General features: G+C 43.4%; 1 protein-coding gene across 1 annotated transcript in view; it reads left to right on the forward strand.

Moving 5' to 3' along the window:
• The first annotated feature begins 2073 nt into the window (after nt 1-2073).
• The window catches only part of LOC139346674 (protein NLRC3-like), a 34547-nt gene continuing 10367 nt past the window's right edge, over nt 2074-26253 (forward strand). The window contains exons 1-13 of the mRNA XM_070985879.1: nt 2074-2157; nt 3349-3515; nt 3645-3764; nt 4643-4875; nt 5080-6874; nt 7894-8070; nt 15312-15485; nt 18646-18819; nt 19622-19795; nt 22571-22747; nt 23652-23825; nt 24878-25031; nt 25253-26189. Of these exons, the coding sequence (XP_070841980.1) occupies nt 3376-3515; nt 3645-3764; nt 4643-4875; nt 5080-6874; nt 7894-8070; nt 15312-15485; nt 18646-18819; nt 19622-19795; nt 22571-22747; nt 23652-23825; nt 24878-24893 (3354 nt within the window). The 5' untranslated portion in view covers nt 2074-2157; nt 3349-3375 and the 3' untranslated portion in view covers nt 24894-25031; nt 25253-26189. Of the gene's footprint in view, nt 2158-3348; nt 3516-3644; nt 3765-4642; nt 4876-5079; nt 6875-7893; nt 8071-15311; nt 15486-18645; nt 18820-19621; nt 19796-22570; nt 22748-23651; nt 23826-24877; nt 25032-25252 lie in introns of the transcript that reaches the window.

Here is a 26253-nt window from a genome sequence, read left to right on the forward strand (position 1 = left end):
ATGAGACTAATTATTATATAATATCTAAAAATCTCAGCCTCGCAACACAAGCAGTATTTTTTCAGCCAGTATCAATATTTCAGAGTATTTTAATGGACATACGAATATTCAGAGATACTGCAATAATATATATAGTACAAAAACACATTTTGCTTAAACACCTGAGAGTTTAACAATATCAACAAACCAAATGATATTAATGTTCCAGCATAAACAAATAAACTTTTTTGATTAGAATCTCTTAAATCTATTTATTTCTTATAATTGTGGTCATGATACCATGACAAATATATGCTATGAAATCCAAAAATGGCCTCACAGTAGGCTCACACCATGTTACCTGAGATCAACCTCACTGTGACCTTTAAGAAGCAAATGTCTCCACCTGCTGGCTGATGAAGGTATGAAAGCAATTAAAGAGAGTTATTATCAAGAATTTCAGTAAGATAAGCTCATTTATGGCACACCAAAATAAAACTTTATTGTTCCCGGGGTGGCCTTAAAATGCCTTTAAAGATTAACTTGAAGATGAACACAGAGCTGAAAAACTGTTTCACTTAAACCACATGAGGTCACAATGAGGTCACAATCTCCTCTGCAAGAAATCTGACTGGACTGCAGGGTTGGAGTGACTGATGCTGCTGACAAGAAGAAAACAGAAATAAAGTCCCGTTCATTTTTTTTTCTCATAAAACGTAATGACATCTGGCTCTTGTTGGGACCTGGCAGAGAGCAATACATCAGCAGAAAAGCACAAAACATAAGTAAAATAAAGTCAGGGCCACTTTTTGCCTGCTGTGTTAGGATGAGCTGCTGGAAATAATCAGCTCAACTTATTGTGTTTTGTCGATCACTCTCAGACTTATAAACTAGAACCTGCACAGTTCAGTCAAAGGTTGAAGTGACTGTCTGCAGCTGATGTGTTCATGCAGCTGTAACACTGGAAAGAAGTACTGAGAATTTCTACAATATTGAAACAATGAATGTGCACGTTGTTATGAAATGTTTCTGAATTCAAAAATATGTAGTTATCTCTCTTATTTCTGTCCTCACAAGTGCCACTTCTTCCTCCTCTTCCTCCTCTTCCTCTTCTTTGTGAGCATCACTGTAGAATTGTGTTTTAAAACAACTTTGTACCTTGAAAAGGATTTGAATATTTCACTCTCTGCTGTGCTTCAGAGTCCTGGACTAGGTGAAAAACTCAGACGCCAACATAAAGAGAGATCCCCTTCACACCTCCTGTTAAAAATATTAATATATTAAAAAATCAGAATAGGAAAAACACGATAATGTTGTGATCGGAATATGATCAGATCTGTCTTAATCACATCTGGACTGAGTCTGGCTCGCACTGTGTTTGTGTTTCTCATAAAATCTGTTCAAGTGTTAATTCATTTGTTCCTTGTTTTATTTGTTAAAGGTCTTGGGCCGTGATATATACAGTGTGTTAAAATAAACAGCAGAATATCCACTGAGCTTATTTCAAGGTGCATTAGTGAAGAATGACCAGAGGTGTTAACAGTGTGCAAAAATACTCATTTAGAGTTCAGCAGTCTGATGGCCTGAGGGGAAAAGCTGTGGTCCTGCACCGAATGCTGCAGAACCTCTTCTGCAGCATTCGGAGAACAGACCATGGTGGTCACTACACAGGCCAAACTATCCCATAATTCTTTGGGCCTTGTTGCCACAGAAACAGTCTGATAAAGAACAAAGCAGCTGCAGCTCAACTCAGCAGGTGAAAAGGAGTTCATGCCAACATGATTTTTAGCAGAAGAGCTGAACAGGAAAGTGACAAAGTTGTTCTGGTGTCACGAAGAACTGCAGCAGCAGCAAATCTGTGAAGAAGCTGTCCCAGAACAAAGCTCGCATTGGAAAGTTGAACTGAATAATTCTTCTGCTGATCTACAACCAGCATCATTGTTCAGGGTCAGTAAACCCAGCTAAGTTATCTGTTTCAGTTTGAGCTGTTCAAGCAGAGGGAGGTGATGAAGTACACACACCTAAATGGAGAGGGGAGGAGCGACGCTGACCAGGTGTGACAGATACTGTGCAGGACAATAAAACAATAAAAGTGAATGTGTTCAGTCAGTCTGAGGTCAGACTCCTTTTTGAGTGGACAGAGCAGAGCAGAAGGAGGAAAACTGAGTCCTGAGGAAGGTGAGTGTTCATTTAACATGATCGCTGTTTTACTGTCAAAGTCTGTGAGCAGATTCATTACGCTGTATGAGTCAGACACTTGAACAGACTTGTTTCTCATGATTCTTGTTCTGAGCTCACAGTCGGTGTTTCTGGTTCTTTCTCAGACTGACTGAAGATCACTGACGGTGGTTTTGTTTTACAGGAATTATATTTATATGAATCATTTTGTCCCCCATTTCAGGTACACCTGACAAAATAACAACCCAATAAAACATTATCACTGAGTGCAGCTTCAATTAAAGTTTACCAAAGGTCAGTTTTATGGACTTGGATTAAACTGTAATCACATCCAGGATAAAGTCTTCTACCCTGTAGATACAGTAAATGCTGATGAAAAGCTGTTAGATATTAACAAATATTGTTAATATTTAACTTAACTAGACAACGTTCAACTGAACAACAAGTAATAAACCCCAGAGTTGATCATAAAGGGAGCAACAAAGAGAAGAGAAAAGTGTCTCAGCAGTTAGCTGAGACACTTTGAGTCCACAGAGCAGAGGATTTGGATTAAACTGTACACACATTCAGGATATTGTGTTATTTCTCTGTAGATGCAATAAATGTTGGTCCAAAGCTGTTAAATATGAACATATTGTATTAATATTTAACACTAAGAATTAGGATCTTTTTGACATTGAACCTGTTACGTTTAAAAGATGAAACCAAATACAAAGTTAGAATAAGTTTTCTGTAGAAATTACAAGGATGAGATTCCAAAATCAATCATTTTATTTAACAATTGGCAGTTTAATAGGAGATACTTTAAAATATGTATTTATTATTAAAGAGTATTGTTTACTGCAGAACTATTAAACTCTATGACATTGACTGAACAAAGATCATGAAGCTGAGAGAGTTGGTCATAAATTGATGTCAGTAAAAACCTGAGCAGCTGATCCAGGTAGAAGAAAAATGATCAACAAAATGTTAAAAGTGAAAGTGTGCAGGCAGTTAGCTGAGACTCCTTTTTGAGTGGACAGAGCAGGACATCCTACTGAGGGACGTCCATTTCATCAGAGACTGAGATGGACAGTCTTTGTAAACAGTTTCATTGAGCATCACGTTTGGCTTCACCGTCTACATCTGACTCACTCGTCTTCTGCTTCTTGTTTCACCTGTTTGTCTTCACGCTGTATGATTTTCATGCAGGACATATTTGTCTCAACGGCCTCTGAAATGCAGAAGATGAGAGACTGTGTGGAGGAAGAGGAGGACAGAGCAGAGTCTGTAGTGTCCAGCTGTCTGTCTCTGAAGAGTGAGCAGTCTCATGGCTTACCTCTGCTCTTCAGTAAAGAACCTGGACCCTCAGACACACAGTAAGAGAACCACCAGTTACTTTTAAACCACTAAACTCTCAGAAACAGCAATTTACGTATTAAGACCTGTTCATGGGTAATTTGACAGTTATTCACTGGAAATGAATGAAAACCTCTTTGTGTTTCCAGCCGTCAGGACCACAAACAAAAAGCAGAGGCTTCAGCATTCAGCTGTCTGTCTCTGAAGAGTGAGCAGTCTCATGGCTTACCTCTGCTCTTCAGTAAAGAACCTGGACCTTCAGACTCACAGTAAGAGAACCACGAATGACTTCAGTTTATATAATGATATCATTTGTATTTTATGATTGTATTGACCCAAATATAAGATATATTTTTAATGAAAATTGCATTTGAAAACGTGGAGGCTGTTTTGTACTTGAGGACTCGACAATTACATATTAATAACGACAGATGTTTTCTTTAAATTAAGCCTGTGACAATGGATCCTACACCAAGTGTTGCATTGTGGTTAGCTTGTAGCCTTAATGTTGTTGGCTAATGAGTAACTTTAAGTCACATACATCCTGTAATAAGGGTTGTCTTATACTCCGGACAGTATGGCCTAATTTTTAGTTCCTGTTAATGAGGTTATGTTTTGTGGTCTTGTTTGTTCATATGTGCATTAAAATTTCCATTAACCTAAAATATAACAATGCAAACTTCCACACTGTGACTCAGACAAGGAGAGAGTGTTTGTTTCTGATGTTTAGTTCAGTCTGGATCCAGAACCATGAGAACCCTTATTGATGTTTACAGTCTGTGTTCTCTTCTGTAAGACTGAGAACCGTGATTTTACTCATTTATCTTGTTTCTGTCCTTCAGCTCTCACTGTTGAGTCAAAACATCCACAAAAGACCAGTTTGAGCTTCTGTCATCTTCAACACCAATCTGTTTGACACTAATGATGACAGAAGGCAGAAGTTCAACGTCTTTATCAATAAAAACGTAATGAAAGTATCAGCTTCAGTGACTTTATCTTCAGGCTTCAGCTGCTCTGACATATTTTGGAGCAGACTGTTGTCTCATCAAAAAAACAGTGTTTCTTTTGATTTAATACAAGATAAACAGATTTTTTACATTGAAATATAACTGATTTCTAATCTGAGTGATTTTCTTTTATTTCCCAGAAAGTTGAATAGAAGTGTTTCTGAGGAGGAGACGCCGTCCTGCTGTGCTTTGTGTCAGGACGTCCTGAAGGATCCAGTCTCTACCAGCTGTGGACACTGGTTCTGCAGACGGTGCATCACCTCATACTGGGACCAGTCTGCTTCATCAGGAGACTCCTGCTGTCCCCAGTGTGGAGAAAGATCCAGAACAAGATGTGGACTGCAGACAGTCAGTCAGACCTGCACTGTCCAAAGTAAGACTGTCCATCTGTCTTCTGATGTCATCACGTCTGATAACTGGACTTTCAAATTTATGACAAGCACATTTGTTGTATTGTGCCGTGCATTTAATATTAACATGAATATCATAAATTCAAAAACAGTTTCATTTATTCAGATTCTCGCTCTCAGTTTAGTTTCTCTTTAGTTTAGTCTCCTTGTTTCTTCTTCTCTCTCAGCAGATAGTGGTCTTCAGGAGGTTTTAGATGAACATAAGATCAGTCTGAGGAGGAGATGTGAACGTGTGACTGAAGGAAGTGATGAAACAGGAAGTGGAACCCTCCTCAACAGGATCTACACTGAGCTCTTCATCACAGAGGGACAGAGTGAAGAGGTTAATACCCAGCATGAGGTGAGGCAGCTTGAGACAACTTCCAAGATGAAGACCCTCCATGAGACCCCAATCAAGGTCCAGGACATCTTTCAAGCCTTACCTGACCAACAGAGACGCATCAGAGTGGTCCTGACCAACGGCGTCGCTGGCGTTGGAAAAACCTTCTCAGTGCAGAAGTTCACTCTGGACTGGGCAGAGGGCTCGGAAAACCAAGATGTCAGTGTGGTGGTTCTGCTTTCGTTCAGGGAGCTGAACCTGGTCAAAGATGAGCAGTACAGTCTTCTCAGGCTGCTCCATGTTTTCCATCCAACCTTACAGAAGGTGACAGCAGAGCAGCTGGCTGTCTGGAAGCTTCTGTTCATCTTTGACGGCCTGGATGAAAGCAGACTTTCACTGGATTTCACCAACAGTCAGCTTGTTTCTGACGTCACACAGAAGTCATCAGTCAACGTGCTGCTGACAAACCTCATGGAGGGGAATCTGCTTCCCTCGGCTCTCGTCTGGATAACTTCCAGACCCGCGGCAGCCAATCAGATCCCTCCTAAATGTGTCGACAGGGTAACAGAAGTACGAGGCTTCACTGACGCCCAGAAGGAGGAGTACTTCAAGAGGAGGTTCAGTGATGAAGATCTGTCCAGCAGAATCATCTCACACATCAAGACCTCCAGGAGCCTCCACATCATGTGTCAAATCCCAGTCTTCTGCTGGATCACTGCTGCAGTTCTGGAGCACATGTTGACTCCAGACCAGAGAGGAGAGCTGCCCAAAACCCTGACTGACATGTACTCACACTTCCTGCTGGTTCAGACAAAGAGGAAGAAGCAGAAGTATGATGAGGGACATGAGACGAGTCCACAGGAGCTGACGGAGGCTGATGGGAAAGTTCTTGTGAAGCTGGGGAGGCTGGCGTTTGAACATCTGGAGAAAGGAAACATCATGTTCTACCAAGAAGACCTGGAGCAGTGTGGTCTTGATGTGACTGAGGCCTCGGTGTACTCAGGAGTTTGTACAGAGATCTTCAAAAGAGAGTGTGTGATCTTCCAGAAAACAGTCTACTGCTTTGTTCATCTGAGCATTCAGGAGTTTCTGGCTGCAGTCTACATGTTCCACTGTTACACCAACAGGAACTCAGAGGTCCTGAAGGCTTTCCTAAAAGACGACAAATACACTGATTCAACCCTTGATGTCTTCCTGAAGGGAGCCATGATGAAATCTCTTGGAAGTAAAAATGGTCACCTGGACCTGTTTGTTCGCTTCCTTCATGGCCTCTCTCTGGAGTCCAACCAGAGACTCTTAGGAGGTCTGCTGGGTCGGACAGATAACAGTCCAGAGATCATCCAGAGAGTCATCAACAACCTGAAGGTGATGAACAGTTATAACATCTCTCCTGACAGAAGCATCAACATCTTCCACTGTCTGATGGAGATGAACGACCGCTCAGTACATCAGGAGATCCAAGAGTTCCTGAAGTCAGAGAACAGATCAAAGAAGAAACTCTCTGAGATCCACTGCTCAGCTCTGGCCTACATGCTGCAGATGTCAGAGGAGGTTCTGGATGAGTTGGACCTGAAGAAGTACAACACAACAGAGGAGGGACGACGGAGACTGATTCCAGCTGTGAGGAACTGCAGAAAGGCTCTGTAAGTCCAGATGTGATTATCAACACTGTTGAGGAACGTGAAGCTGAAGCCATCAGTGTTAAAGATACACACTTTACACAGTTAACTTCACACTATCAAAGTTTTACCCTGATTCCAAACAAGTCAGAACGCTTTAGGAAATGTCAATCAAACAGAATGCAGTGATTTGTAAATCCTTTTCAACTTTTATTCAGTGAATTCATTTCAAAGATATTTAATGTTCAAAGTGATGAACTTTGTTTGTCACCACAGTAACACTAGAGGCAAGATGTGCAGAGCAAACAGCAGCACACATTTCCACTGTGATTTTCATTGAATGTGCAGCCGCAGTCTTTGTGTACTGAGCAGCTGATTGACTCAGACAGCAGCTCATGACACAGTCAGCTCCTGGACGAGCTCCAGGTTGATTGTGCCAGTGAAGGAGAGCTCAGCAGGTTGAGTTGAGTGGAGGGATCTCCATCATCAACAAGCTCAGTTTAGTCTTTGTTCCAAAACATGAGCTTCAGCCAGCTGAACTCCACCTGATAAAACTACTACAATAAAACTGTAATAATACAATCTTTAGTACTTATTACAGCAGACATGTTGGTACGCTGTGGACAACATCAATCAATCAGTAGCAGATAGAATAGCAGACAGCAGATGAAGTGACACAAGATGTATTAAAGATGCTCAGAATCCACACAGACATGACTGAGGTCAATACAAATGACTGCAGTTAATAAAGTTCAACCAACACAAATCACAGCAGCTGTCAATCAAAATATGACACATATTGACATGACGGTCGTTTGGCAGACACTTTTGTCTGAAGCTGAAATTTGTGGTTCATTATGTTGCTGAAGGAAACTTTGACATGTGGACAGGAGGAGCTTCAAAGCACAAAGCTGGTGACCAATGGCTGAGCAGCTCAGGCTGAGCGACCGACAGCATGTTCAGCTCATGTTAATGTTGTTTGTGACATTAATAAACTGTCAGATTTTATTATTCTCTAACTTTTATTTTCTCTGTCATCACAGACTTTCAGGCTGTGAACTCTCAGAGACTCACTGTGAAATCGTGGCCTCAGCTCTGATGTCCAACCCCTCCCATCTGACAGAGCTGGACCTGAGTGGAAACTACATGCTGCAGGATTCAGGAGTGAAGCTGCTGTCTGCTGGACTGGAGAGTCCAAACTGTAGACTGGAGACTCTGAGGTCAGTTCATGTTTTTCCCTCTTGTCCAGTGGATATCCACCAAATTTAAATCCATCACAGATGTTTGAAGTTTCCTTCAGTTCTCTTGTTTTCTGCGTTTGTCTGAGCACAAATCACAACAGCTGTTTTTCACAGTTTAACAGTCTGAACAGTTTGGCTCACAGTTTAGTCTGAACTTCATTTGAATTGGTTTTATTAAGGAAACTGTAGGATTTAAGCTTCAACGTCCTCTAAAATTAAATCAACATTTATAGTTTTTGTTCCCTGTGAGACACAAATACACATAAAAAATGAAGGAAGTTCAACACATTTTCAGGAATAATGTCTTTTTATCCAGAACCTTCAGAGCTCAGTATTTTACAGGAACTTATGCAGTACATTCAATTCAATTCAATATTCCTTTATTTGTTCCGCGAGGGGAAATTCCAGTTTCACAGCAGCACCAATAAAGTGGATAGAGTGATAAAAGACAACAAGTGCATGCAAGTTAACACAACAAGTATATACAAAAGAGTGGGATAGAAAGAAAATGTCATCCTAAAAAAATTGTAAATAGTATTTACAGACTGTTATGTACCAGTAGTATTGCACATATTATTGCACAGATTGTTTCACATGTTCAGTTCAGTTGTTGCACAGAATGTTATGCAGATTATTGTTCAGATTACTTGGAGCAGTTTCTGTTGTGCAGTCTGACGGCTGCAGGAAGGAAAGACCTGCGACGCTCCTTCACACACTTTGGATGCAGCATCCTGTCACTGATGGAGCTCCTCAGTGCAGTGAGTGTGTGTTGGAGGGGGTGGGAGTCATTGTCTGTCATGGAGGACAGCTTGGCTGTCATCCTCCTCTCCCCCACCTCCTCCACCTGTTCCAGAGGACATCCCAGGACAGAGCTGGCCTTCCTGATGAGTTTGTCCCGCCTCTTCCTGTCAGCTGCTGTGATGCTGCTCCCCCAGCAGACTACACCATAGAACAAGGCAGAGGCCACAACAGAGTCATAGAAGGTCTTCAGGAGTGCCCCCCCCACCCCAAAAGACCTCAGCCTCCTGAGCAGATAGAGTCTGCTCTGTCCTTTTTTATAAAGTGCAGTGGTGTTATGAGTCCAGTCCAGTTTGTTGTTCAGATGAACACCCAGGTACTTATAAGATGTCACCATCTCAATGTCCCTTCCCTGGATGTTCACTGGTGATGGGGGAGAGTGTGGGCGCCGACGGAAGTCCACAACCAGCTCCTTGGTTTTATCTGCATTGATCAGCAGGTGGTTCTGCTGACACCAGTCCACAAAGTCCTGAATGAGTCCTCTGTATGACCCATCGTCCCGACAATGGCAGAGTCATCAGAGAACTTCTGCAGGTGGCAGGTGGGTGACAGGTGGGAAAAGTCAGCTGTGTAGAGGGTGAAGAGGAACGGTGCCAGCACCGCTCCCTGGGGGGCCCCCACACTGCAGAGGACAGTCCCTGACACACAGTCCCGTGTCCTCACATACTGTGGGCGGTTGGAGAGGTAGTCCACTGTCCAGCATGTGAGGTGTTGGTCCACTCCTGAAAGCTCCAGCTTGTTCCTCAGGATGGCTGGCCTGATGGTGTTGAAAGCACTGCTGAGGTCCAGGAAAAGGACCCGAACAGAGCTCCCAGGTGACTCCAGGTGAGACAAGGCTCGATGGAGGAGGAAGATGAGGGCATCGTCCACTCCGATGCCAGGCTGGTAAGAGAAGTGCAACGGGTCCATGGACGAGCTCACCAGGTGGGCAAGGAGAGGTGTGAGAGACAAGTTAGAGCAGGAGGGCTGAGTGTCTTGTGATGAGGGTGAGGGGCTGGGAGGGGCAGTGGGGGGTGGCGTTGATGGCGGTGAGCTGAATACTGTGGTGGGGGGGTCAGTGGGGTACTTGGGCAGAGTGCTGGCAGATCAAAGGGGGGCTGCTGCAGGGCTGATGTCGCTGGGGGAGGGGCAGAAACTGGGGGAGGGGCAGAAGCTTCCTCAAACCTGCAGAAGTAGCTGTTCAGCTCATCTGCCCACTTTCAATCCCCAGCTGCCTGGGAGTTTGGCTTCTGGTGGCCTGAAATGGTTTTCAGGCCTCTCCAGACTCCCCTGGTGTTGTTCTCCTGCAGCTGTTTGGTAGCACGGTGGCACAAGTGGTAACACTGTCGCCTCACAGCTAGAAGGTCCCCGGTTCGAATCCCACTGTGGGCGCTGGTGGCGTGTCCTCCATCATGTCTTCAGTGCCCGCTGCTTGAGGAAAAAAAGGGCCTTTCTGTGTGGAGTTTGCATGTTCTCCCCGTGTTCACCCAGGGTTTCCTCCTTCCTCCCCCACTAAAAACAGATCACCGCCTGACCAACGGTGACGAAAAAGGATGGGTCCCCGGGCGCGGGCACTGGCATCGGCTGGCAGCCCACCGCTCCTGGTCTGCCGTGGAGGAACGATGGACCAGGATGGGTCAAACGCGGACAAAATAATTTCACAAAAAGCATGGCGTGTGTACAGTAGCATGTGTGTGCTGTGATTAATAAAGTAATATCTTAATCCCAATCTTAATCTTAATCTTCCTCCATTCTCCTCCTGTATCTGTCCTTCCCCTCCCTGATTTTCCTCCTGAGCTCCCTCTGAACAGTTTTCAGCTCCTCTTTGTTTCCTGACTTGAAGGCCCTCTTCTTCTCCCTTAAAAGAGCCTTAATGTCAGGATTAATCCAGGGTTTGTTGTTTGAGTGGCACTGTACAGTCCTGGTGGGTACAGTGTTCTCCACACAGAAGTTTATGTAGTCCGTGATGCTGTCTGTCAGACTGTCGATGTCCTCCTCATGAGAGTCACTGAATATATCCCACACGGTTGTCTCGAAGCAGTCCTTCAGAGCCTCTTCAGCCTCGTCAGACCACCTCTTCACTGTGCGGGACACAGCTGGTTGCCTGTTGACAAGGGGCTTGTAGACAGACAGGAGATGAAGCAGGTTGTGATCAGCTCTTCCCAGAGGAGGGAGGGGTGATGATTGGTATGCCTCCTTGGTGTTGGCATAGAATAAGTCCAGTGTTTTATTGTCTCTGGTGGCACATGTGACATACTGGATGAATTTGGGCAGAGTGGAGGACAGAGAGGCATGATTCAAATCCCCAGAGATCAGTAAGAGGGCCTGTGGTTTCTGAGTCTGCAGCCTGCTGACCACGCTGTTGATGACGTCACGGGCTGCATCGGCTTTAGCAGATGGAGGAATAAACACAGCCACCACTATGGCGTGTGAGAACTCCCGTGGCAGATAATATGGCCTCAGACTAACAGCCAACAGCTCAATGTCCGGGCAGCAGTGCTGCTCTTTGATAGTGATGTGCCTGGAGTTACACCATCTATCCTTCACAAACACTGCCAGCCCTCCTCCTTTCCTCTTACCGCTCTTCTCTGTCCGGTCGGCTCGAACGAGTGAAAATCCATCCAGCGCCACAGTCGCGTCTGTGTGCTGCGTTCCCAGCCAAGTCTCTGTGAACAGCAGCAAACTGCACCGCTGGTATTCCTGTTCATGTCGCGTCAGCGCTGCCAGCTCGTCCATCTTGTTGGGGAGAAATCTTACGTTCCCCATGATGACGGACGGGAGAGTCGGTCTGTAAGTGTAGTATAATTTTTTCTAACCAACATGTGAAGAATCAAGTATAACACTGTAACTAATGGTAGTCGGCAGTAGCAGCTCTGTGGAGCTTGATATGATGGTAGAAATTGATTGCTTGCTTGCTTGAGTAAAGAAGGCGCACATAAAAGGTCAAGACGACATGGTGCAAAGATAAGCAGAGAGGTTGCTGTGCAGTGATGATGATGTGCAACAATGACACCGTGCAGCCAACATTGTGAGGGCAGGGCACCTGTGTCATAAATCTTTGGGGCTTTCCATGGCCTCGCAGGTGTTCCTACAGTGGTTCTAGCCGGTTCTGACTAGTTTCAGACCAGGATGACTGTGACCTGATATAACCCTGCGTGTCCTTACATAACCTTACTGTATTTAATCCATGTTTGATATTTGTTATAATCATGAAAGAACTGAACGGTCTTATAATCATAACTATGATTTACTGTGCTTTACGATAATAAACTGTAATTTTATGTTATTTTTAAAAAAACAGAGCCCATGAAAAGTCAAAACTAATGGTGTAAAATTAGAGGAATAGAGAGGAGAAGAGAGGAGACAGCAGCCAAAAAGTACCTAATGGTGTAAAAAAACAGAAGAGCCTAGAAAAAAGAAAAGATGCCCCAGGGGCGGGGGCGACCTTTGTAAGTCAGAGCTTCTTCAGAGTTACACCTTGTGTGTTTCTGGGGGAGTTCTCCTTTGTTGTCCCGGCAATAAAGTTTGCTTCTCGGACTCTGACTCCTGCAGATCCTTTTTGAGCACTTTTTCTCAGACAGCTGAATTTGACTATTTCTGGCCTGTTGTGGATCGTTCATTTGGCCTTCACATTCCACGACATAAGCTCTCCTCCTGTCGCGACGTTTGGTCCCAGCACGGCACCCCCACGTCCTCCTCCTTAACTCGCGGGGACATCAGGTCGCTCCCCCGGCCGCACAGCTGTGTTACGCAGCAGCTGATCCCTACTGTCAGCAATGGGAGCCATTGACTCTCACGGACCCACAGACGCAGAGAAAGTTGCTCGGGTTGTAAAAGTGATCGAGAAGTGGCGCCAGACTTACCGTGTTTAATGTCTCTGATGCGCCAGACATTTACAAACACGTAGACCTAAAATGAATAAAAAAGACACACAAGAAAACAGAGAAAGATAAGAAAAACTCCCAAGAGTCTGGAGAGCCGCTGTAACAGGCTGCCGCCAGGCGGCGCCCGGAGGTGTGACGGCTCCTGTGTGTCTGTGCTGTGACTGACTGTGCTGTCTCTGAGGTGGGAGCTGATCGCAGTGGCGACCAGGAGGACCTGACTGTGGTTATTGGGAGCACCTGGGCTCAGTGCCCCACAGGATATAAAATCATAATAAGATATATTTCACCAAATTACGTTTTGTTCATACTTTGTTGGTTTTTTTGTGTGTGTGCTTCTTCTTGTTTCTGTATTTTTATTGTGGGGAGCTTTTATTTTGACATGATGTATTTTACTGTGTGACCTTCAACCTTTCGACGTCACGTCCTGCAAATTCACGCTACCCTCCTCAGTCGTTTTCGGACGCTGTGAGGAGAGGTAGGCATTACGCTGTTTGTGTCTATGAAGTGTCAAAAGAGCGAAAATGCTAAAGAGGGTCACAGATTTTACTTGGTACAGGTCACACACGTTACTGGCTGCTTGTACACTTATTTTGAAGTTCGTATTTATTTATTCATTTTATCAGTGCAGCACTTTTCCATGGCATGCTAAGTTAGCGAGCTCAAGTTAAGCTAAAGGAGCATTGCGGCGGTTTTTCACGCAGGTTGGTGTTTTGTTCCCTTGTGTTTTAAAGGTTGGCTGTCAAAGACCAGTTACCAGAAGCTGCTCTGCTGATATTTTGCATTTGTTTTGCACAGAAAATAAATTCTCCCCATTCAGCAAGGCAGAAGTCGTCTTCGTCTCCTTCCTTCCACCCACAACACAACGCAGAGCTATAAACTTGGGTGTTGGACCAGACCGGTGACACCCAGGTTCTCGTCTGTCTCTCTCTCTCAGATCCTGACCCCATCTGCACCTTCGTGGTTTGGTTGTGCTTTAGTTCTCTTTGCTCTGCAAGCTTGCTTATTTGGGTTATAATAAAACATGGACTTGCCAGCCTGTTATTGTCCTTTCCCTTTGTTTGTCATGGCCTGGAGCCACACACACACGTACACACACACACACACACACACACACACACACACACACACACACACACACGCACACACACACACACACACACACACACACACACACACACACAGCGTATTTCCTCATGCAGGTGTTTGAAGTGTCGTGTCTGATCTGTCTCCAGCGACAGGTGACACTTCAACATGTGATGATGCTTCAGTCAGAAAATGATGTCACTTTGTGTTCTGACTCCTCAGTAAACAGGAGCATCAATAAGAAAAGTCTAGATTTGTAGAAGAAGGCACCAGGTTCCACTGAAGGTGAAGAGAAGATGGTCTGACTTTGCTCAGTGCACATTTGATCCAGTTCTAGAGATGATTGAGGATGAAGCTCACAGTCAGTCAGCTGTGTGTTGATGGAGACAAGTCCATGAGTTTTTATACTGACGGAAATGATGATTTCTGTCCTAAAGTCTTCTTGATTTCGTATTGTCCACTGGAAATTGTCCAGAAATCATCTGTCATGTTCTCAGTCCAGCGTGGGAGCTGCTGCTGTCCAACTAGCTCAACTCAGCATTCTTTCCATATGCAAACTGTAGCATAGAAAAAAGAACGTAAGAAAAAACATGATCACCATCTTACCTTTGCCAAGTAAAGGTAAGATGGTGATCATCAGCCACCAGCCTTTCTGTGTGTTGCAGCCTGTCTGAAAAGAGCAGGTCTTCTGTCCCGTAGTCTGAAGCAAACCTTTTAGCTCCGGTGTCGGTCCTCCTTTAATTATGATCTCCTGCTTCGACTGAAAGTCCAGTGTAGAAAATCCTTTCAGTTTGGAAATATAATCTTAAATAAGGCCAAGGACTAAAAATAACTCGATGGCTACACTTGCTAACTGTTTACCGTTGCTTGCCATCACTAATTCTACTATTCTACAGCCGAGGAGTCGTAAGAAGAATCCCTGCCATCACCAGCGCCCCCTGCCATGAGGCAGGAGAACTGCATGCCTCACCTAGTGCCTCTTTGCAGCAGTTTTCTGATCGCTCAGCACAAGAATACGTTAAACACACACAGCTGTTGATTAAAAAAATAAACACTGTGCATTATCTACACCAGCTAAACTATAGAAATTGAGTTTATATGGTAAAAGTGTTCGGACATTTTAATAGCGACATGCAGAGACAGCGATACGGTCTCACCGCATAGCATGCCAGCACAGTTAGTCATTGTGCAATCCTTGGCGAGGCTCATCGGGCTGCTGCCTCACCGCTCGTCTCTTCTTAGTATTTGAACGGTAAATGTGAATCAACGATTTGGAAAAAAATATCTAAAAATGTTGAAGTTAAATGGAAAAGAACTTTAAAGTAGGCTACAAATCACTGAATAAATAAAACCATTTAATTTATTTTTTAATTTTATATTTCCATGATGACAGGTCCCCTGACTGCACGTCACTGCTGAACACATCTGATTGGATTAGAAATGGATTTTAATCTTCATCATTTATTCTTCATTCAGGTTGGATGACTGCAGGTTGTCAGAGATCGGCTGTGCTTCTCTGGCCTCAGCTCTGAAGTCCAACCCCTCCCATCTGACAGAGCTGGACCTGAGCAACAACGAGCTGCAGGATTCAGGAGTGAAGCTGCTTTGTGGTTTTCTGGAGAGTCCAGACTGCAGACTGAAGACTCTGAGGTGAGTTCACTGACTCTCTGTTACTGTTGTAAATCTCACGTCTTTTTAACAAGTGAAGCTAATTTGTGTTTTTCCATAACATCAGTAAAGTTGTAAATGAGCTTTTGTTCATGTTTTCATGTTTGTTGAAGTAAATTTAGTCTGCAGTCACAAAGATTTGTGCTTGTTAAAGAAAGTGTGGAAAATGTCCACTGTTAGTTGTTGAAGTCAATGAATGTTTGTGATTTTTGCTAAATGGTCACATCTGGATACAGAAGATCCTCTGAAGTAATATTTGTTTGAAATGGATCAAGTTTACTTGATGAAGCAGAAATATTTCTTTGCTTTGTGTTGATTTCAGTGTGTTTTCACAAATAATGACTGATGATTGATATTGATCCTTCACACACACACACACACACACACACACACACACACACACACACACACACACACACACACACACACACAGATGAAAGCATGCTTCCAGATGCAGCTGTTTAAAGGATCAATATATTTGTTGTGCTGTAATTCCAGACTTGACTGAGATCAGCAGCATGTTATTGATGTGTGTTGATATGAATAGGTGTATGAATGTTGTGCTGACATCTGGATGATGTCTGTAGAAGGCTGACATTATGATGATCCACAATAACACAATGACAAAGTCACTCTGCTCATTTTAGGGAGAAGCTCGTTGATGATCATCATCATAATGATAAACTTTATTTGTACAGCAGCTTTCAAACAGGAATTGCAGCTCAAAGTGTTTTCAAAGAAAGAAATCACATGTACCAAGTGAGTGCTTTACATAACAGTGGATGGAGAATCAAAGCCACTTTATACTGAGAAATAGGATGGAAATAGAATAAAGACATCAAAGCACAGAATAAAATAAGAAAATACAGGTCAACATTGAGGAGAATGAGGATGAAAAAATGAGGATGAAGGCTGAAAAGCTTTAAAAAGAAGTGCAGCAGAGCACAAGCATGAGGCAAAGCAGAAAAGCTTCAGAGCTGAATCAGGAACCAACAGCTGGTGAGTGAAATGCTGAAGTGAAGAGATCAGTTTTTAGCTTTCTTTGCAAAATGTTGAGTGAGCAGCTTCTCTGATGTCTGTAGGTGGTTTGTTCCAGAGCTTTGGAGCTTCATGGACAAAGGCTGCATCCCCAACTTTCTCTGAGCTGCTGGAAAGCTCCAATAAAGCAGCAGCAGATGATCACAGTGTTGATGAAGACCAATAATAAAGGAGGGAGTTAGCCATGTAGTTCGGTCCCAGTCCATGAAGGGCTTTGTGTACGAGGAGGAGGAGGAGGAGGAGGAGGAGGAGGAGGACCTTCAGAGCAGTCCTGAATGTTGCAGGAAGTCAGTGCAGAGCAGCTGAAACTGGACTAATGAGCTCTCTGCTCCTGGTTCTGGTTCATAGTGGAGCTGCAGAGTTTTGAATGAGCTGAAGTCTCTCAGTGCTTTTTAGGGAGGCTGCTAAATAATGCGTCACAGTAATGGAGTCAGCTTGAAATAAAGGCAGGAATCAGTTTTTCAGCCTCGTTCTGCTTTCTAAATGGTCGAACTTTAGCTGTTTCTACGGTGGAAAATGAAGTTTTCTTCACCTTGTTGATGTGAGACTCGAAGCTTCCATCTGAGTTTAGGACAACACCAAGACTGTAACCTGAGATTGAATCCAGGGAGTTAATTTCTCAGATTATTAAGCAGCATTTCTCTCAGACTGATGATTGATGAGGACAGAGTAATGGTGAAAAGGTGGCTTGCTTCAGAAGATTGGACTGGAATTCACTCAGTGACCAAGATTCAGCTTTCTTGCTTTCTTTCTTTCTTTCTTTCTTTCTTTCTTTCTTTCTTTCTTTCTTTCTTTCTTTCTTTCTTTCTTTCTTTCTTTCTTTCTTTCTTTCTTTCTTTCTTTCTTTCTTTCTTTCTTTCTTTCTTTCTTTCATTTTGAAAGTTGTCAAGGCCAATAACAGGTGAAAAACCTTAAAATACAAACACAAACAGAAGGTCAAGAAAAATGTAACCCAAGAAACCAAAATCCATCAACATAACCCAAAATCCAACATTTTCAAACTACTAGAAATTCGTCTGCAGAATAAGTAGAAAACATCCATATTTAAAGCACCCAAAGTAAATGAAATGCATTTTAAAACAGTTCAATAATGATTTGAAGCGGACAAACTTTAGCAGCTCTTCACTCCTGTAAATACACACAAATCATGTTTATCAAATGACTTTTAGCTCCAGTCTTTTCAAAAATACACCACTTATGAACTGAACTTTCAGCCCACATCATATTAAATGTGTCACTTTTCTTTGTGATCAGATTTTTGTTGTTCGTCTTGATGCAGACACACAATCAGAAAAACAAGCCAGCACAGAGAAAGCAAGAACACAAAACACTTTGACAAGGACTTTTAGCAGCGAACCAACAAGTGGCTCAACGAGCACACACAGAGGTCACTCAGTCACTGTAACATACTGCAAGACAAGCTGACACACCTACACATGTGTATGCATCCATGAGACTGCTCATCTTCCTCACAGCCTGCCCTGAAACACACTCACACACACTGACACAAACACACACAGCACATATCCGCAGTAAGGAGCGCAGAGTGATAACCAGTAATGTAACTGGTAACCACACGAGCAGCTTGCTGCGACCCTGATGAACGAGCCAGAGTGTAACAGTGAAAGATGTCTCCAACAGTTAGCACAGGGAGCAGATGATGAGCCCAAACATGCGCTACGTTTGAACCTGAATTGAAGCACACGATGAGTCCACAGCTCTCGACCCGATGCACGCTGCAAAGACACAGGACGTAACTGAGAGCTCAGCGGCTCCTTCTTCCTTCTTTGAACCAAGTTTTATTCCTGCAGTCTCCTTCTTCCAAGTCCACACTCTCCAACCATTTCCCTCACACACTGCTCGCTCCTCACTGTGCTGTGAGTGAATGCCTCCAAACCCCCTGATTACCAGATCCTCTCCACCTGCTGCACCCAATCAGCTGCCTTCAGGCTGGGAGACACGCCCACACCTGATGGACTCAAGCAGAGAGGGGCGTGGCCTGCAGCTCAACTCAACAGTAATGTTGAGCTCCACATTTACAGCCTGAACACATCTGATTGGATTAGAAATGGATTTTAATCTTCATCATTTATTCTTCATTCAGGTTGGATGACTGCTGGTTGTCAGAGATCAGCTGTGCTTCTCTGGCCTCAGCTCTGAAGTCCAACCCCTCCCATCTGACACAGCTGGACCTGAGCTACAACAACCTGCAGGATTCAGGAGTGAAGCTGCTTTGTGGTTTTCTGGAGAGTCCAGACTGTAGACTGAAGACTCTGAGGTGAGTTCACTGACTCTCTGTTACTGTTGTAAATCTCACGTCTTTTTAACAAGTGAAGCTAATTTGTGTTTTTCCATAACATCAGTAAAGTTGTAAATGAGCTTTTGTTCATGTTTTCATGTTTGTTGAAGTAAATTTAGTCTGCTGTCACAAAGATTTGTGCTTGTTAAAGAAAGTGTAGAAAATGTCCACTGTTAGTTGTTGAAGTCAATGAATGTTTGTGATTTTTGCTAAATGGTCACATCTGGATACAGAAGATCCTCTGAAGTAATATTTGTTTGAAATGGATCAAGTTTACTTGATGAAGCAGAAATATTTCTTTGCTTTGTGTTGATTTCAGAGTGTTTTCACAAATAATGACTGATGATTGATATTGATCCTTCACAACACACACACACACACACACACACACACACACACACACACACACACACACACACACACACACACACACACACACAAACACACACACACAGATGAAAGCATGTTTCCAGATGCAGCTGTTTAAAGGATCAATATATTTGTTGTGCTGTAATTCCAGACTTGACTGAGATCAGCAGCATGTTATTGATGTGTGTTGACATGAATAGGTGTATGAATGTTGTGCTGACATCTGGATGATGTCTGTAGAAGGCTGACATTATGATGATCCACAATAACACAATAACAAAGTCACTCTGCTCATTTTAGGGAGAAGCTCGTTGATGAGGACAGAGTAATGTTGAGCTCCACATTTACAACCTGAACACATCTGATTGGATTAGAAATGGATTTTAATCTTCATCATTTATTCTTTATTCAGGTTGAGGGGCTGCAGGTTGTCAGAGATCAGCTGTGCTTCTCTGGTCTCAGCTCTGAAGTCCAACCCCTCCCATCTGACAGAGCTGGACCTGAGCAACTTCAACCTGCAGGATTCAGGAGTGAAGCTGCTTTGTGGTTTTCTGGAGAGTCCAGACTGTAGACTGAAGACTCTGAGGTGAGTTCACTGACTCTCTGTTACTGTTGTAAATCTCACATGTCTTTTTAACAAGTGAAGCTAATTTGTGTTTTTCCATAACATCAGTAAAGTTGTAAATGAGCTTTTGTTCATGTTTTCATGTTTGTTGAAGTAAATTTAGTCTGCAGTCACAAAGACTTGTGCTTGTTAAAGAAAGTGTGGAAAATGTCCACTGTTAGTTGTTGAAGTCAATGAATGTTTGTGATTTTTGCTAAATGGTCACATCTGGATACAGAAGATCCTCTGAAGTAATATTTGTTTGAAATGGATCAAGTTTACTTGATGAAGCAGAAATATTTCTTTGCTTTGTGTTGATTTCAGAGTGTTTGCACAAATAATGGCTGATGATTGATATTGATCCTTCACACACACACACACACACACACACACACACACACACACACACACACACACACACACACACACACACACACACACACACACACACACACACACACACACACACACACACAATCAAAGCCACTTTCTAATGAGAAATAGGATGAAAACAGAATAAAGACATCAAAGCACAGAATAAAATAAGAAAATACAGGTCAACATTGAGGAGAATGAGGATGAAAAAATGAGGATGAAGGCTGAAAAGCTTTAAAAAGAAGTGCAGCAGAGCACAAGCATGAGGCAAAGCAGAAAAGCTTCAGAGCTGAATCAGGAACCAACAGCTGGTGAGTGAAATGCTGAAGTGAAGAGATCAGTTTTTAGCTTTCTTTGCAAAATGTTGAGTGAGCAGCTTCTCTGATGTCTGTAGGTGGTTTGTTCCAGAGCTTTGGAGCTTCATGGACAAAGGCTGCATCCCCAACTTTCTCTGAGCTGCTGGAAAGCTCCAATAAAGCAGCAGCAGATGATCACAGTGTTGACGAAGACCAATAATAAAGGAGGGAGTTAGCCATGTAGCTCGGTCCCAGTCCATGAAGGGCTTTGTGTACGAGGAGGAGGAGGAGGAGGAGGAGGAGGAGGAGGAGGAGGAGGAGGAGGAGGACCTTCAGAGCAGTCCTGAATGTTGCAGGAAGTCAGTGCAGAGCAGCTGAAACTGGACTAATGAGCTCTCTTCTCCTGGTTCTGGTTCATAGTGGAGCTGCAGAGTTTTGAATGAGCTGAAGTCTCTCAGTGTTTTTTAGGGAGGCTGCTAAATAATGCGTCACAGTAATGGAGTCAGCTTGAAATAAAGGCAGGAATCAGTTTTTCAGCCTCGTTCTGCTTTCTAAATGGTCGAACTTTAGCTGTTTCTACGGTGGAAAATGAAGTTTTCTTCACCTTGTTGATGTGAGACTCGAAGCTTCCATCTGAGTTTAGGACAACACCAAGACTGTAACCTGAGATTGAATCCAGGGAGTTAATTTCTCAGATTATTAAGCAGCATTTCTCTCAGACTGATGATTGATGAGGACAGAGTAATGGTGAAAAGGTGGCTTGCTTCAGAAGATTGGACTGGAATTCACTCAGTGACCAAGATTCAGCTTTCTTTCTTTCTTTCTTTCTTTCTTTCTTTCTTTCTTTCTTTCTTTCTTTTTGAAAGTTGTCAAGGCCAATAACAGGTGAAAAACCTTAAAATACAAACACAAACAGAAGGTCAAGAAAAATGTAACCCAAGAAACCAAAATCCATCAACATAACCCAAAATCCAACATTTTCAAACTACTAGAAATTCGTCTGCAGAATAAGTAGAAAACATCCATATTTAAAGCACCCAAAGTAAATGAAATGCATTTTAAAGCAGTTCAATAATGATTTGAAGCGGACAAACTTTAGCAGCTCTTCACTCCTGTAAATACACACAAATCATGTTTATCAAATGACTTTTAGCTCCAGTCTTTTCAAAAATACACCACTTATGAACTGAACTTTCAGCCCACATCATATTAAATGTGTCACTTTTCTTTGTGATCAGATTTTTGTTGTTCGTCTTGATGCAGACACACAATCAGAAAAACAAGCCAGCACAGAGAAAGCAAGAACACAAAACACTTTGACAAGGACTTTTAGCAGCGCACCAACAAGTGGCTCAACGAGCACACACAGAGGTCACTCAGTCACTGTAACATACTGCAAGACAAGCTGACACACCTACATGTGTATGCATCCATGAGACTGCTCATCTTCCTCACAGCCTGCCCTGAAACACACTCACACACACTGACACAAACACACACAGCACATATCCGCAGTAAGGAGCGCAGAGTGATAACCAGTAATGTAACTGGTAACCACACGAGCAGCTTGCTGCGACCCTGATGAACGAGCCAGAGTGTAACAGTGAAAGATGTCTCCAACAGTTAGCACAGGGAGCAGATGATGAGCCCAAACATGCGCTACGTTTGAACCTGAATTGAAGCACACGATGAGTCCACAGCTCTCGACCCGATGCACGCTGCAAAGACACAGGACGTAACTGAGAGCTCAGCGGCTCCTTCTTCCTTCTTTGAACCAAGTTTTATTCCTGCAGTCTCCTTCTTCCAAGTCCACACTCTCCAACCATTTCCCTCACACACTGCTCGCTCCTCACTGTGCTGTGAGTGAATGCCTCCAAACCCCCTGATTACCAGATCCTCTCCACCTGCTGCACCCAATCAGCTGCCTTCAGGCTGGGAGACACGCCCACACCTGATGGACTCAAGCAGAGAGGGGCGTGGCCTGCAGCTCAACTCAACAGTAATGTTGAGCTCCACATTTACAGCCTGAACACATCTGATTGGATTAGAAATGGATTTTAATCTTCATCATTTATTCTTTATTCAGGTTGAGTCTCTGCTGGTTGTCAGAGATCAGCTGTGCTTCTCTGGTCTCAGCTCTGAAGTCCAACCCCTCCCATCTGACAGAGCTGGACCTGAGCTACAACTTCAACCTGCAGGATTCAGGAGTGAAGCTGCTTTGTGGTTTTCTGGAGAGTCCAGACTGTAGACTGAAGACTCTGAGGTGAGTTCACTGACTCTCTGTTACTGTTGTAAATCTCACGTCTTTTTAACAAGTGAAGCTAATTTGTGTTTTTCCATAACATCAGTAAAGTTGTAAATGAGCTTTTGTTCATGTTTTCATGTTTGTTGAAGTAAATTTAGTCTGCTGTCACAAAGATTTGTGCTTGTTAAAGAAAGTGTAGAAAATGTCCACTGTTAGTTGTTGAAGTCAATGAATGTTTGTGATTTTTGCTAAATGGTCACATCTGGATACAGAAGATCCTCTGAAGTAATATTTGTTTGAAATGGATCAAGTTTACTTGATGAAGCAGAAATATTTCTTTGCTTTGTGTTGATTTCAGAGTGTTTTCACAAATAATGACTGATGATTGATATTGATCCTTCACACACACACACACACACACACACACACACACACACACACACACACACACACACACACACACACACACACACACACACACACACACACACACACACACAACACACACACACACACACACACACACACACACGCACACACACGCACACACACACACACACACACACACACACACACACACACACACACACACACAGATGAAAGCATGTTTCCAGATGCAGCTGTTTAAAGGATCAATATATTTGTTGTGCTGTAATTCCAGACTTGACTGAGATCAGCAGCATGTTATTGATGTGTGTTGATATGAATAGGTGTATGAATGTTGTGCTGACATCTGGATGATGTCTGTAGAAGGCTGACATTATGATGATCCACAATAACACAATGACAAAGTCACTCTGCTCATTTTAGGGAGAAGCTCATTGATGAGGACAGAGTAATGTTGAGCTCCACATTTACAACCTGAACACATCTGATTGGATTAGAAATGAATTTTAATCTTCATCATTTATTCTTCATTCAGGTTGAAGCGCTGCATGTTGTCAGAGATCAGCTGTGCTTCTCTGGTCTCAGCTCTGAAGTCCAACCCCTCCCATCTGACAGAGCTGGACCTGAGCTGGAACAACCTGCCTGAATCAGCAGTGAAGCCTCTGTGTGATATGATGAAGAGTCCAGACTATGGACTGCTTACTCTGAGGTCAGTAGAGGGTTGGAGTCAGTCCATGCTGGTCTCAGCAGTGTTGTACTAAACTCAGTTAGTATCAAAGCACAGATCCAGTATTTCCTGTAAACCTCCAACCTTCTCAGCAGCTGCTTTCCTCAGTGAAGCTGTGAGAGGAGGATGGTGACGGGCTTCAGGATTGGACAGAAAGACAGAGAGAGAGAGAACAGTCAGCCAATCAGATGAGCCAGAAGCTCGTTGTGATCATGTGTTTGAGTTGATGTGAAGACGTCTGTTGTTGTTGTGTTCACGTCTCCAGCAAATAAAGCTGGATTCCAGCTGACAGCATCCCAAGATGTACAGAGACAAAGGTCCTCCTTCATCAAACTGTCCAACCATCAAATCTGATCTCAGACTGTTTGTTCTCTCATTTCAGCACTAAACAACTGATCAGTTCATGTCAACTTATCACCTGCTGAAGATCTTTTTTCTGACCTCCAGTGGTTTAATTCTCACCTTGTTGCAGTGATGAAGAAGAGTACTCCAGGCTGTGACCGCACACTGTGACTTCACTTTGGTCACAAGTGGAGGAGAAATGAAACAGACTTTAATGATGAGAGAGCTGATGTTCAGTCTGCTCTGTGAGCTTTGTGCAGATATCTTTGATAGAAGCCTCCCAAAAGGCAAATAAAGTCACAAACTGCTGCTTTTAACTTTAGCAGCAGTTCACAGGTAACAACAGTAAATCCATCACTGAACTGTCTCTGCAGTCATGATGCGTTCAGGGACTCTCTGCACTTTATTTCCACTGTGTGCTTGAGTGAAATGTGCAGAGTGAACAGACTTGATGGCCAAAGTCTCTGCAGGTGTGAGAGCTTCCAGCTCAGCGTGTTCACTCCAACACGTTAACATGAGAGCTGAGAGGAAGCTGGCTACGCTACACAGCCGCTCCACTTGTGGTCTGAACAGGACTGAAGTCCCTGCTGCTCTTTATACTGGATGTGCTGCATCACTGACTGCCAGCTGATGAAGGAGTCTCTGTGAACTCTGACTGATGACTTCTGTTGTCTGTCTTCTTCTCTCATCAGATGGAAGAGGTTTTAGTCAGAGTGAGAGTGACGAGAAAGGTGATTGGCCGAGAGCCGATCAGCTGTGTCCTGATGATCCAGAGAGGTTGAAGCAGCAGCAGCAGCAGCTTGTGTGTGGAGAGGCTCTGACTGGGCCATGTTACTGGGAGGTCGAGTGGAGAGGAGAGCTTCATCCAGCAGTGACTGACAGAGGAATCCCAACAAGTGGAGATGACTGTCAGTGCTGCAGTGTGAACTGCTCTGAGATCAGCTCCACTGTCAGACACAATGTCAAGTCCAGCATCCTCCCTGTGTGTTCCTGTGGATGTGACAGAGTATCATCAGTGTATGTGGACTGCTCTGCTGCTGCTCTGTCCTTCTACACAGTCTCTGCAGACACACTGAGACTCCTCCACTCCTTCTGCTCCTCACTCTCACACCTCCTCCACCTGGACCTGAACCTTCAGCCTGGACCTGAACCTTCAGCCTGGACCTGAACCTTCAGCCTGGACCTGAACCTTCAGCCTGGACCTGAACCTCCAACCTGGACCTGAACCTTCAGCCTGGACCTGGACCTTCAACCTGGACCTGAACCTCCAACCTGGACCTGGACTTCTTGGTCGTCCTTTGATGACACTGACTGGAGAATTAGCTCCACCTTCTGTTGATCTGAGGCTCTCCCTCTTCTTCTATGGTTTCTGTCAGTTGAAGAAATGAATTCCTTCAATCACAGTTCACTCTCTTGAATAAAGAACCTTTTCATGCAGAAACAGAAAAACTGCCTTTGATCAGTTTGTGGTTCTCATATTTAACTGTAACTGTTTCTAACAACGTGTTAAACAGAGTCTCTTTAGTGATGGACAAGACTGAAAGTGAAAATTTGTGTTTTGAAACCAGAAAAATCAGATTTTGTTGATTGAGACTAAAAACTGCATCCTGAACTTTATCCATCAGTGTTTAAATACCATCTCTTTCACTGTGATGTGTGTAAACTAGTGTGTGACAGTTGTGTTGTATAAAAACATGATCTCAGTACACATTACGTATCCTTCTAAACACACCTGCTCCTGCAAATGACCTGAGACGATCTTATCTGACTGTCTGTCTGTCAGTAATCAGGTTATAATTGATGTCGTGCCTTCATCAGCCAGCAGGAGGAGACATTTGCTTTGTAAAGCTCAGAGCGGTTAGAAAACAGTCAAATCTCTTCATGGATTTGTTTTTGGACCAGAGGAAACTGCTGCTGTTCTCTTCTGCTTTTTGGATTTACAGCATATACTTGTCATCATGTCTTGGCCACAGTTATTAAAAATGAATTTCAGTGATTCTCATCAAAATGTTTGTTTGTTTGTTTATGTTGGAACATTAACATCATTTGTAATATTGATGCTGTTTAA

The sequence above is a fragment of the Chaetodon trifascialis genome, chromosome 18 (assembly GCF_039877785.1).
Source record: "Chaetodon trifascialis isolate fChaTrf1 chromosome 18, fChaTrf1.hap1, whole genome shotgun sequence".
NCBI classification, from domain to species: domain Eukaryota; kingdom Metazoa; phylum Chordata; class Actinopteri; order Chaetodontiformes; family Chaetodontidae; genus Chaetodon; species Chaetodon trifascialis.